The 14,469-nt window shown below is 41.9% G+C and overlaps 1 protein-coding gene across 1 annotated transcript in view; it reads left to right on the top strand.

Annotated features, from left to right (window-relative positions):
- The first annotated feature begins 515 nt into the window (after nucleotides 1–515).
- Nucleotides 516–14,469, top strand: part of IL16 (interleukin 16) — a 60,085-nt gene continuing 46,131 nt past the window's right edge. Inside the window, exons 1-3 of the mRNA XM_069983802.1 lie at nucleotides 516–587; nucleotides 7,767–8,150; nucleotides 9,987–10,089. Of these exons, the coding sequence (XP_069839903.1) occupies nucleotides 7,809–8,150; nucleotides 9,987–10,089 (445 nt within the window). The 5' untranslated portion in view covers nucleotides 516–587; nucleotides 7,767–7,808. The remainder of the gene's footprint in view (nucleotides 588–7,766; nucleotides 8,151–9,986; nucleotides 10,090–14,469) is intronic.

Genomic DNA, 14,469 nt, shown 5'->3' with positions numbered 1-14,469 from the left:
CTGTCCATACAATGGCTAGCATGGAGGAGCATGTGACCATGTCTCGCCCCCTGTGTCCTCCATGGACATACACAGGCTCGGTGGTGGACACTGGGGGGGCGGGGCATGGTCACATGCTCCTCCATGTCAGCCATCTTATGGACAGGAACACCACAAAGCAGGGCAGTACAGCCTGGTACAGCCTGATTTTAGCTCTATGAGGTACACAGGAAGCTGCTGTTAGTATATACAGTGAGTACACCTAATAATACTGTATACTAAACTATTTTACCCCAAAGTGGCCCTTTAATCATTCCTTTTTGCAAATCTTTTACCTGTGACAGCAACAAGAGATATGTGAGCAGCCCGTATATATCTGCCAAGCCAGCTCATAGCCAGTGACTTCCATCATGAGCTATGAGCAGCCTACTTTGAAAGTAGAAAGTGGTCATAATAATGTAACTTGACAGTGTATTTACAGCATATTAATGACACTAAATGATTTTTCATTTGTACTTTTCTTGTCTTCTTATAAAAGGAAACCCAGGGGAAAAAAATAATGGATCTGTTCACATGTGCACTTTCTTTACTTTAAACCAGAATGCAAGGTAAGTCAACATTTAAATAAATTACATAAATTCTACCTTATAATTATTTTAGTCATCCTCTGATTAGGATTATGATATATGAAATTAAATATATTTGACCGTATTTTAGGATAGACAACTGTAGTGTTGTTCAATAGGGATCCATGAAAATAAAATAAAATCAGGCTATGTTCACACAACGTCAAAAATAGAGAAAAGGCGTCCAATTTTGCTATTTAAAATAACGCCCGTTTTTGCTGCAATTTAACTGACTGCAATGGCAATACGTTGAAGTCAATGGAAAGACAGACATCCAATGCACACAATGTATTGAATAACAAATGTTTTTACCGCAGACGTCAAAATAATGATCATGATCATTATTTTCGGATGTCTTTTGCAAACAGCGGACGTTTTTTTATTAGTTATTCACACACAGTTTTTCTTGCTCTGTTTTGACTATTAAATTCAATGGACTTTTTATTTAAGCCGCATCCAAAGTCCAATTAGTAACCCCAAACTAGAATAATGTACCAACAGTCGTCATTGCACTAAGGGAAGGCCAGACAGCTAAATGACGTCTGTTATTTTAGACTCAAAGTGACAGACGTTATTTTAAACAGAGCTGAAAAAACGTTGTGTAAACATAGCCTTTACCTGCAAATCTGTAAAAAAAAAAAGTTAAAGAGGCCGTCTGTATGGCATCAGTTTTTGCAGATCCACAAAAACTGATATGAGGGTGATAAAAGGCCACAGGGTAGAGCCTGCCTAGGGCTTACTAGACCGAAAAAACGGACCACATACATGCAGGTCCTACTTTTTTTTGGGACAGATCAGCGGTCAAAACAGATGAGTGGACAACCACAATGAGGCCCTCTTCTGTCAGTGAATTAGGATCTCGATTCATGGACAGAAAAAGCTCATGTGAGGCCTTGAAATTGTGCTTGTTTAAGAATAATAATAAGGCTAATTTCAGGCTGCGTTTTTGCAAAGAAAAACAGATGCAGTTGTTTGCCATCCCTTTTTTTTAGCGTACACTAAAAAATGGTTGACCATATGACCAAGTTTTTCTGTACACTAAAACTAACCATTTAAAAACAGATACGGGCAGCAAAATGGAGTGTGAACCTAGCCTAGTAATAATAATAACAATAATGATCTTAAAGCAACAAAAATCCTAATAACACAAATACACAAGTAACATTGACAATACCAATCTGCACAGATCAGTAACATGGTTATTGGTTTGTACTGTTTTAGTTTCTTTGGATGTTTTAAAATTTAGAAACATAATGTTGAAAAGGGATATAAAGGCACAAAAGTGCTCAGAAGTTGTGTTTGCGACTACTTGAGCCTCTGTAACCAGATAGAAATAGTCGACTGAAAAATACAAATAATTCAGAACAAGTACAGTACCAAAAGGTTTCTTAGAAAATTCCTAGATGTTGAAAATGAGGAGACAGAAGTCTGATTTACTACAGCACCAGATCACCTTACATATGCAGTAGATTTTGGCACCAGTTCATATAAAGTATGTTATGGTGCTGGAAGGAGATCAGAGGCAGCAATCGCAATTAATGAAGGTAATAAAATGTATGAGTGATCTTAAAGTCTATCCAAATTGAGTTTGTTTAGATTTCAAAAAAGACCGCTATATGGGTTCATGACATCTACAGCCTGCACAAATGGCTCCAAAGTACCATACTTCCATCAATGGTTCAAGTGAGTGTCTATGTGTCCCATTTACATTGTACATGTATTGGACAAAGTACACCACAGACCGTATAAATCATGGCATGGATATTGCTCTGGCTATGTTTATTGTTTACAGATGGTAAACTTTCTTTTACTGTATGGGACTGCACCCCAGATATTTTGTATGGAAAATCTATACAATTAGGGAGGAGAACTTAGTCAGTATAACAGTGGAACCAAATATATAATTTTTGTTGTGTTTCACATATTGAATATACATACACTTATACACCCGCATAGGTCACAATGCACAATAATGGCCATCAATATGAAAAAACTGCCATTTTTTTGGGCATCAAATGGACAATAAAAGACAGTGTGGGAATATAGCCTTTCGTACAATAATCATCTGTGTTGCTCTGTCACCTTACATTGGTTCCATTAGGCCATGGAGGGGTCAGGACCACCATTCTGAGGACAGCTGTAGTCATGCAAAGGAAGGGGCCCAGCACAGGAAGCACAGCAGACACAGCTTCCTGGCCCTGATATAGTTTGACCTCTGCAGGCTGCTGTGCAGTAAGTCCTCCCCTCCCCCTCTTCTTTGACTCTGACCTAACAGGTTAGTGAGCCCCAGGGTACTTAGGCAGTAGACAGTAGAGATGCACTGCATACAGTATAAGGCTATGTTCAGACTGCATACGAGATCGGCCGTTCCGTGACCAGGCTGGGTTAAGGAACGGCTGGTCTCTGCAAAGATCATCCTGGCCGTTACTGCAGATGATTTTTGCAGCAGCAGAGTTCTGATGCGGGTGCATCCGTGCACTCCTGCATCAGAACTTCCCACTGCACACTATGGAGTGAGTGACCGGAGCCGCTCGCTCCATAGTGTGTACTGAAAGGGTTTCCTACGGCTGCTATTCACTGGATAGCGGCCGCAGAAAACTGACATGTCAGTTTTCTATGGCGCTGCAAGAGATCCCGGCCGGAGCGTATGCAATGTTTATATGCTCCGGACGGGATTCCAAAGAAGACAAGGCAACGTATTTTTTCGTAAAAAGTACGGCCGTTGTTGCCGATTGCAACAACGGTCGTACTTTTACAAAAAGATATGTTGTGTGAACATAGCTTAAGGCTGAATTCACACGATCTGTGAAGCAATCTGGAGAATGATCGTGGCTCGGATCCCCTAGCGGAGTTCCAGCCCCCACCCCCCCATTGCTTGCCACTGATCCCCCACACACACCCACCCTGGCAGCAGAGATGACAGGAGCGCATGATGTGCACTTCTATCATGGCATCTGACTAATGACCTACTCCCCCATGCAGGCCGGCTACAGACGCTCACCAGAAGTGGCCAGGACTACGCTGCCGGGAGAAGGCAGCGTAGTCCAGGCCACTTCTGGTGAACATGAAGCCGGCCTGCATGGGGAGTAGGTGAGTAGTCAGATGTAATGACAGGGGTGAACATTATGCGCACCTGTCATCTCTGCTGCCGGGCGGATCCAAGCCGCGTTCCGCACTAGGACATGTCCTTTTTTTTTGGGCGGTGGGGGTCGTGGCACGGATCATGTGAATGCCTGCATTCACTTTAATGGTACCTAAAATTGTCCATGGTTGCTGATCCGCAACCACAGACAATTTCAGACGATGTGTGAATGCAGCCTAAGTGATGCTATATGTATTTGCCATTGTTTCAGATCAGTAAGCAATAATCCAATGACACTGCAGCCTGGTAAGAGTTATCCTTCTGGGTAGGCCCCAGCATACAACTAAGCAACCCAACCCCCACCCAGCTATGCTACTGCCTTTATTTTAGAAGCCAGCACAGTGACATCCATACTTTTGTGGCTGCTTCCAGTACTGCAATTCATCCCTGCTTAGACCTGTTCACCCCAGCACTGGTGGCCCTTAATTCTGGTAATTGTTAAAGGGTCCCAGAGGTCAAACCCCCACTGATTATTTATTAATGGGCTATAACAAAAGTCTTCAACCTAAGGCTCTCCAGCAATTGTAAAACTACAACTCCCAGCATTCAGCCTTTCACTCTCAGCGTATGCTGGAAATAATATGGCTTAAACTTATGGCTTATGGTTTTGGCTTTTACAAGTGAAATAAGGAAAGATTTGAAACAGTAAGAAAGTAATGCTGTACAGTTTTATTTAAGGATTTTTGGTTCTATCACTATGTTATGACCTTACTTCACATGTTTCAAAAAAATGTTCTAAAATGTAATGTAGTCCATGATATGAGTGTACTTCTCTCCTACTTTGGATATGATGCCATCAATGTACTACATAAGTATAACTCTTCATTCATTTACCAAAAGCTATAAAAACAAAAACATAGTGTAGTAAGATATTTGAGACCAGAGAGATGTTGCAATAGTGTCCTTATTTGCAAGATGCAAGGATTATGAAGTTATGAGACGCATTAATAGGGAGGATAAAAAGTCAGCACATATAAACACAAGACACATCTACAGTAATTACCGGATAAACATCTATCCATAAACTGTCTACACAACAAACCTAAATAAGTAATAAAGTGTCTGTTGAGTCATCTTAACTGCTCACTGGTATGACAGCAGAACATGTCACAATGAGTTAAAATAACAATAAATTAAAACCTCATCCTTATCCAAGTTTTGTGGTCGCAGGCAAAGATTTTAGTAAGCCAATAAATACTTGTAAGCGTACATGTTGCAGAACATTTGTGATGCAACAAAATCTATAATATTCATTGTGAAACTGAATAATAGCTGTATGCCTCACAAACATGGGTCAGAGAGGGACAGTGTCACAGTATCTTATTGTTCCAATATCTTTATAACTAGTTTATTTATTAAATGGGTTGTCCAGCGAAAATCTTTCTTTCAAATCAACTGGTGTCAGAAAGTTATATAGATTTCTAATTTACTTCTATTAAAAAATCTCAAGCCTTCCCATACTTATTAGCTGCTGTATGTCCTGCAGGAAGTGTTGTTTTATTTTCAGTCTAAGGCCCCCTTCAAACGAACGGAAAAACCATCCGGATTTCCTATCAGGATTTCCGGACCCATAGATTTTAATTGGTCACGGACACCCTTCCGGATTTTTTCGGAAGGGTGTCTGTTCCGGAAAATAGATCCAGAAAAAATAATACATGTCCTATTTTTGTTTGGAATTCCGTCCCAGACGCCCCCATAGAAGTCTATGGGAGCTTCGGAATCACGGGATTCCGGATTGGTTGAGAGCCTCTCAGCACAGCTCTCTGCCCTGCAGCCGGCACGCCGCCCGATTGCCCCGTGTCCCCCCCCCCCCGGACCTTCAGCGGCACCCCGCACCCACCCCCCGGACCTGGATCTTCACCGCAACCCCCCCCCCCCCCCCCCCGACCCGGACCTTCAGCAGCAACCCCCCCCACACAAGCCCTCCATGGACACCCCCCCCCCGGTCCGGAGCAGCATTGGCGATCGCCGATTCCGTTCCCCCGGACCTGCAGCGCTGACCTCAAGCTCGGACAGGTGAGATCCCCCCCCCCCTAAAACTCTCACCATGTCCTACAGATGGAAGTTGTACTTCTGCAGCCTGTGGTCATCCCGGTTGCAGAAGTACAAATCCCATCATGCCATGCCGTAAGGTCATGATGGGAGTTGTAGTTTTGCAGCCTGTGGTCATCCAGGTTGCAGAAGTACAACTCCCATCATGCCCTGCTGTCAGGTCATGATGGGAGTTGTAGTTCTGCAGCCTGTGGTCATCCAGGTTGCAGAAGTACAACTCCCATCATGCCCTGCTGACAGGTCATGATGGGAGTTGTACTTCTGCAGCCTGTGGCCATCCAGGTTGCAGAAGTACAACTCCCATCATGCCTGGCTGCCAGGTCATGATTTGAGTTGTAGTTCTGCAGCCTGTGATCATCCAAGTTGCAAAAGTACAACTCCCATCATGACCTGGCAGCAAGGCATGATGGGAGTTGTAGTTCTGCAAGCTGTGACCATCCAGTTTGCAGAACTACATCTCCCATCATGTCCTATTTTTTCTTCTGATCAGGAAATCCTGAAGGCTTTTCCTGATACTTTCCTGATGCCATTTGAGGCCTCCTGATCAGGATTTCCTGACAGTAAAAACTGACACAGACGTGTGAATGGGGCCTTACATAGTGCTCTCTGCTGACATCTCTGGCTGAGACAGGAACTGTACAGAGCATGAGAGGCTTTCTATGGGGATTAACCCCTTAAGGACCGGGCTACTTTTCGCTTTTGCGTTTTTGTTTTTTCCTCCTTGTGTATACAAGGCCATAGCAGTGGCATTTTTACACCTACGGACCCACATAAGCCCTTTATTTTTGCATCACTAATTGTACTTTACAATGACAGGCTGATTTTTTGCATAAAATATGCTGCGAAACCAGAAAAAAATTATATTTTTTATTTTATTTGACGGCTTTTAAAAAATTTAAACCTTTTTAAAAACACTAAGGGGGAGATTTATCAAACTGGTGTAAAATAGATTTGTCTTATTAGATTCCACCTTTCATTTTACAAAGAGCCTGTGAAGAATGAAAGGTGGAATCTGATTGGTTGCTAGGGGCAACTAAGACAATTCTACTTTACACCAGTTTGATAAATCTCGCCCTAAATGTGTTTAAAATTGCTCTATTCCCATCCTTATAATTTTTTTTTCTTGGTCTATGGGGCTATGTGAGGTGTCATGATCTGAACTTTCTATTGGTAGCTAGCTTGCACATACTGTATGCAACTTTTTGACCATTTTTTATTACCATTTTTCTGGATTTGATGCCACCAAAAAAGTGCAATTTTAAACTTTGGAATTGTTTTGCACTTACACCGTTTACCATCCACAATCAGGAATTTAGAGGAGGACATTTTCTATTAATATTTTTTTCCCCTGGGGGACTTCTATATACACATCATTGATCTCTCATAGAGCACTCATACACCATTGATCTCTCACACATCACTGATCAATGAGATCAGTGATACATTGCTTTGAGCTGCTGTATTGCTGAGCTGGGATGAGCATCAGTGTGACGCTGAGGCCTGGCCTGGGCAGAAGAACGGATCTCCCCACTGCTATCGCATTGCAAGGCGGAGATCCGACCCACTAGACACCAGGGATGCGCTGTTCCCAGCATTAAAATGCAGCCCCACAAAACCCTATTTATATAGGAGGATGTGTTATACCTGATCAGCCAAGTATCGAGCGTTTTCCCTATCTTTGGCTGATCAGTGACACTTTTACATGGGTCGTTTAGATAAATCCAGGGGTGTTGAACCTGTGTGTTACGTGTATATACAGGGTTATAAAATAAACTCCAAAAACAAATGAAAAAAAAAAAGTTAAATGATAGACTGGTTGGTACATGTTACAAGAGCAACCCTATAAAGTGGAGATACTGATCATGAGCAATCATGTGAAGTGAATAGCTTCTTTATGCAATAAAATCATGAGCTCTTGGCTTTGAAATAATGGTACAATAATATAATAATTTCCATTGTTCTTTCAGCAATAATGTTACAATGTCAGTGATGTAGGCCTAACTCCTGACATGCCCAACAAATATGGTCGCGAGAGAACCAGCATCTTTATGTCCTCTCTAAGGATGGACAGACAGAACAGCACAGGGAAAAAAACTAAGAAACCTAAAAACTTCAGATCTATATCCAAGTCTCTTATTCTATGCAACACCAAGAACAGTGATGATGGGTCCAGCATGGAAGAAAAGTATTCTGAAATCAATGATATATCTCGCTCAAGTGTTCGAGATACAGAGACATCTACAGCTGATACAACGCACACAGTTAGCACAGTCCCAGATCTCACGGCTAAAACAACTGCCACGTCCAAAGCTACTTCCGGTGACAAAACTATGAACAAAATATCTCTAAAGGTAAGTTACTTTGTACTGAGATGCACTAAACAGCTAAAACTGACAAAAGGGAAACTATCAGCAGGTTAGATTCTTCTAACCTCCGATATTTTGCTATAGTGCACAGGGCACTTAGGATGAAGGTAAGGTTCTTATATCCTAACACTAATTAGGTGCTATGGTGCACTGGAGACGGTACTACCACTAATTAGGTGCTTTGGTGCACTGGAGACGGTACAACCACCTCCAGTGTACTGATGCGCCCCCGGAGGGAGGGAAGGTGCCCCAAAAGGTAAGAAACGTACACTCATTCTCAGTAACCTGTGCGCTATGGGGACATATAAACAGATACTTCTAAACTGCTGATAGTTTTCCTTTTAAATAGATGGTAAAGGTCTGTTCTACAAAAACATTGTGTGTTAGTTTTACTTTTTTATTACCAACCATCCAACTATTTTACTTTTCATAGCAACTAAAGGCCCCTAAAGACACCTAAGACTTTAAATGGCTGAACCCACTGCTCATGGCGGATTTGGCCATCAATCTAAGGTGTATGGGGCTCTCTCGACTGTCCACTGATGGCTTATGTCGGTGGAGATAGGTGATTATGTTGGTGGAGATAGGGGATGGATGGAAAATTGTGCCTGAACCCTTTGTTTCCCTGCAATTTACCCCTCCCCACAGAGAGGACAGGAACGCTCGGCCGTGCCCAACATTGTTGTGTATAGGGAGGACTGGCAGCCGTGAGAGAAAACTGACGGCTAAACAATCCCAACCAACGATTGTTCAGCCGATCATCCCAACCATGCCTCCCCCTCCCCCTATAACGTACACAAGGGTGATGGGGATGTGACCCTGGGCTTGATAAGAGAAGGGGATGGGGAACAGTTCCCAAAACTAATGGGTGGCAACAGAAAAGCTGTGTCACCCTTTACCCCTGCCCTATTGATGGAAGTGATTAAATAAACAAACAAACAACTATACATTTATTTTAATGAAATACAAAGTAATATAACTTTATCAAAGCAATGTATTATAAAAAAAAACACACAAAATGTAACTCTCTGGAGTACCCTTTTAAGCATTCCCATACATGTGTACTAATAATTCTCTTATCAGCCAATAGCATGTAAAAAGCATTGTTAGTTATGAAATAAACAGTACATAAAGTTATATTGTTACTCATGTCTTCTTTGCCCTAAAATAGCTTAATTTTATCAGTGGACAGTGTCACCTAGGCGAGGATTCACGGCAATTGGGCACTCTCCCCAGCCAGGAGGTGGGGCCCAACTGTTGTTAAGCCATGCCTAAGTGACACTGTCAATGAAATGAAGCGAGAGTATGGGGGGGGGGGGGGTGCGTAACAGTATCACTTCAATACACAGGACCTGTATGGTAGCACAAAAAGTCCCTATAGCACCTAAGCAACAGCATGGTGTCTCCATATAGCTTCTATTATAGGGATATTCTAGGAAAGAATACCAAGTAATAGGGTGACTAGAGGAGCAGATTTGTCCGCCTTGTTTCTGCAGTGATTGCTATAATTTAGAGATGTATTTATTTTAGCATTATTTATACACATTTATCATGAATACTTTTTCTACAGTGAAATCAGGGAGAATTGTTGAGCTGAATGTATACACAGCAAATGTTTTTTATAGCCAGAGGACAGCTTGCCAAAACTTTACCACATTTGGCACGTGGCTCCCCTGAAACCTCAGCTTGGATTTGCTAGACCTTTGTCTACAAAATTGATGTAGACAGATTAACCACAGCTAAGAGATCAGTCATCTTAACCCTTTATTGAAAGTAACACCTTATAATTCTACTGCTTACCATCAATCTTTTGTCTTTCAGGAAACGGCTTTAAACGCCTTTATAGAAAGTCAAGCTAAACTGGAAAATCACTGCATGCTACAAATGAAGGTTCCCTGTGTCAGGACACGTAGTAATTCCACAAGTATGTTCTGGTTTTTATTTATACATGAAGGTGATATTGATTGGTTTGTGTAATACTGCTCATAAACTTCCTTACTGTGTGGACGTAAACCATATGGAGTGACAGTTACAAATGTAACGTGATTAAAGAAAAGCAAAACTAACAAAAAAAAAAAAAAGGAAGAAAACAGGCATGGGGAACCTTCAATCCTCCCGCTGTTGCAAAAGCAGTTGTCATCATGCCTAGACAGCCAAAACAAAAAAAATCCTATTTTTTTCTTACTTATAAAGGGCCGCTGGGTAGACGGCACTAGAAAATGGATGTGGAGCAGAGTAAATTGAAACCACCCTTTCACATTTATAGGGGGCCCAGTCAGACTTTGACTAAAGTTCCCATTGGAGGGATTAATAATATTATAATAATAATAATAATAATAATAATAATAATATAGGCTGGATACCCCAGCCTTGCTGAATTTAGAACTTCTCCACTACCCAGTTATTAGGAGTGCTGTCATTCCACCAGGATTTGGAATGCAGGAAAACTTGTATGATCATCCATTACTCAAATCCAAACAACCTACAAGAATAGGCTGCTTTCCTGATATGATACTGTATCTCCAATGACTTAATGACTTTCCTGATTTACATACAACATTGTGAAACAATAAATACATTGAAATGCTGCAATCTTGTTGTAACACATACAATACTGCTAAAACCCTTTTACCCTGTTTCCATACGTCAGAGGCTAAAGTCACAGCAGGCACCACTTTTTCTCTTAAATCTTTATTTATAATTACATTTTTCACAAAAAACATAAAAACCACATTACATACAAATATTACAAAGACATTACGGGTGCAACAATTATCCACTCTGCCGAACAAAGCCCCTATGATCAAACATACGAACACTGAGAAAACCCCAGGGTTCCTGCATAATGTTATAACCGTTCCACCCGGCACATGTACCCAACCCCCCCCCCCTCCCCACACACACCCTCTAAACAGAAAAATACACACAAAACAACTAACCAACAAAGGAAAAAAAACAAAACAAAACAAAAAAAAATACATATATCTATATTTAAACTAACACACATATCTATATAGTTCTAATTCTCCACTCAATCCATGAATGAACACAAAAACTCCACGGTCCCCATCTATTCTGAAAACCAACCTGCGTTCCCCTACTCTCTGCAACCAACTCCTCCATCCTCTGTATCACATTAACCTCATGTATCCACTCCGCCATTGTGGGAGGATCCTGACTCTTCCACTTTCTAGGTATTAACGTTCGAGCAGCAGCTAAAAGATGTCGTACTAATCCTAACTTAGTGTAGTTACCATGCACCGGAATAATAGAAAGCAAAGTAGTCTTAGGAGATCTTTCTAACGCAGAGCCCACAATCTCTTCACAGACCCGAAGAATTTTCCCCCAAAAGGACTGGAGGAGTGGACACTCCCACCATATATGTAATATTGTCCCCTCTCCTTCTCCACATCTCCAACATTCTACTGGTACATCAGGGTATATCTTATGTAACTTAGCAGGGGTCCTATACCATCTGGAGAGTAGTTTGTAATTCCTCTCCTGTGCAGTACCTGAAATAGATGTCTTATGTGTAGACTTAAAGGCTATAAGCCATTCTTCTTCCGTAACACTAGCCCTCAGCTCTTTTTCCCATGAAGTAGTATAAGGGGGGAGGCCCTGCGATACTGTACTTAGCAAGACTGAATACAACAGAGATAAAATTCGTGTGGGCGCTTCATTCTGTAGAAACAATTTTTCTAACGGTGTAGGTGTAGCTAATAATTTGTGCTTATTATGTTTATCATTAACAAACGAGGACAATTGATTATACTCTAGCCAGGTAATCAAAGCCCCGGGTGCCCGTGACCTCAGTTCTTCTAAACTTACTAATGGTTTCCCACCCAGAATGTGAAAAAATCTAATATCCCTCCCTTTATGCCAACCCATAAAACTATTATCTGTAAGGCCTGGCGGAAAGGATGGATTGTGGAAAAGGGGGGTCAAAGGCCCCTTATCTAAACTAAACCCATTCCCTATAATAATACTATCCCATAAACTCAAAACTTTGTCTATAAAACATAAAGACTTAAAATCTTTTGGCCTATCCTGCCGTGATAACCATGGTAATATGTGTAATTGTGAGTGTGCTAATCGTGTTTCAATTCCAACCCACTGTTTAGTATTCTTGTGAAAATGCCAGTCAAAGACCCGCTGTAGTACAGCCGCAGAGTGATATATTTTTGGGTCTGGAAGCCCCACTCCCCCCCTATCCTTTGGTCGTGTCAGAGTTTTAAAGCTTATTCTACAACCACCTCCCCCCCATATAAAGAGCGTGAACATGGACTTGAGTTTTTTGAAGAACACAGCTGGTACTACTATAGGTAAAGCCTGAAATAAGTATAAAAGGCGAGGTACTACATCCATCTTCAAAACATTAATTTTACCAAACCATGAAAGTGGCCTCCCTGCATACCTCCTAAGATCTATCTCTATTTTTTCCAGTAGGGGTAAATAATTTAACCTATATAGGGTAGATGGATCTTTGGACAGCTGGATCCCTAGATATTCAATTGTGTCCTTCTTCCATTTAAAGGGGAACACCCGTGCCAAGTCTTCCGCTTCCCCCCCAGAAAGAGACACATCCAGAGCCTCTGTCTTAGCCAAATTCACCTTAAAGTTTGACATATTCCCAAACCTAGTGAATTCTTTTAAGATACAGGGGAATGAAATCCGAGGTTGTGTAATATATAACAAGAGGTCATCTGCATATAATGCAGTCTTGACCTGCTCCCCATTTATAGCCAGACCGTGCACACCAGAATTCCTCCTGAGGGCCTCTGCCAGATGTTCCATTATAATTGCATAAAGTACCACTTTTTCTCTACATTCCCACAGCCTTGAAATGATTGTCAAAATTATCAAAGTTATTTTCTATTGCTAGACCTTTGTTTTTGAAGACTGAGCCAATGCCAGAAGTGGATTCAAATGGAATCAGAAATATAAAGGAAGGACTTTTATTTCTGCTTCATGCTGGATCCACTTCTGGTTGAGGCTCAAAAACTGCAATGACCAATGACCAGTGGCAACAACCTATGGCTATGTTCTCCCTTTAGGAATACATCGGGGAAGGTGGCCGTCTTGCAACATAATAGACGGCCAATAACAATCATTATTAGAGATGAGTGAATCCTCATCTAAATGAAGCGAAGCACTTTGTTTGATCTGTTTTTCACCCATCAAGCTGCCGGGCTTTCAGCGCTGCTCCGCTCGCTGCCACTCCTCCCAGGACGTCAGGAAAAGCTGGATCCAATCCTGAGAAACTTCTCCCAGTTTCCCAGGATTGGATACAGCTTTTCCCCGGCACACAGGGTGGAGTGGCAGGGAGCAGAGCAGCGCTGAAAGTCCGGCAGCTTGATGAGCGAAGCGCAGATCAAACAAAGCGCTATGCTTTGCTTAGATGAGCGATTTGCTCATCTCTAATCATTATCTTTATTAGCGGCTGTCCACGAGACAGCCGCGTTTGCCTTATATGTTTGCCCAACAAATTCTTAAATATGTACCTTTAAGATACATGCGTAGTAATGAAATACATGTGACAGACAGCTGCCAATGTGAAATACAACTTGGCTACAGTACATCCCTATGTTACTTCAGTTGCCTGTTTTATAAAGGGGACCCTACTGCTTTCTTTGGCAGACTTTTCTAGGCATGCTTTGTGACCTGTGCAGGGGGAGGGGGTTTGTGTTCATGCTTTTTTTTGCATGGCCTGATTCCATATTATCTACAGTTGTGCTCAAAAGTTTACATACTTTGGCAGAATTTTTGCTTTCTTGTCCTTTTTTCAGAGAATATGAATGATAACTTGAAAACTTTTTTTGCACTCATGGTTAGTGGTTGGGTGAAGCCATCTATTGTCAAACTAATGTGTTTTTTCTTTTTAAATCATCAGCTTGAAGTCTTTTGTGGTAGTTGTGGATGAGGTTCCTGTTAATTTCTGGGCTATCTTGCATGAACTGCGTGATTTAGATCTCCCCAGAGTGGCTCAATGATATTGTCAGGAGATTGAGATGGTCACTCCAGAGCCTTTAGTTTGTTCAGCTGTAGCCAATGACAGGCCAACTTGGACTTGTGTTTTGGATCGTTGTCATGCTTAACCCCTTAACGACATCGGGCGTAAATTTACGCCCTGATGCCGGTAAGGGAGTTCAGAGCGGGGCCGCGCGGCGGCCCCGCTCTGAACCGCGCCGGTCCCGGGTGCCGCGTGTAGCCCGGGACCGTAGGTATTAGCGGGCACGGTCCGATCGCCGTGCCCGCTAATACAGTAATCGGATGCAGCTGTCAAAGTTGACAGCTGCATCCGATT

Source organism: Dendropsophus ebraccatus, chromosome 1, assembly GCF_027789765.1.
Source record: "Dendropsophus ebraccatus isolate aDenEbr1 chromosome 1, aDenEbr1.pat, whole genome shotgun sequence".
In the NCBI taxonomy this organism is placed as follows: domain Eukaryota; kingdom Metazoa; phylum Chordata; class Amphibia; order Anura; family Hylidae; genus Dendropsophus; species Dendropsophus ebraccatus.
The sequence above is the reverse complement of the archived record's forward strand: the minus strand, read 5'-3'. Positions and strand labels throughout refer to the sequence as shown.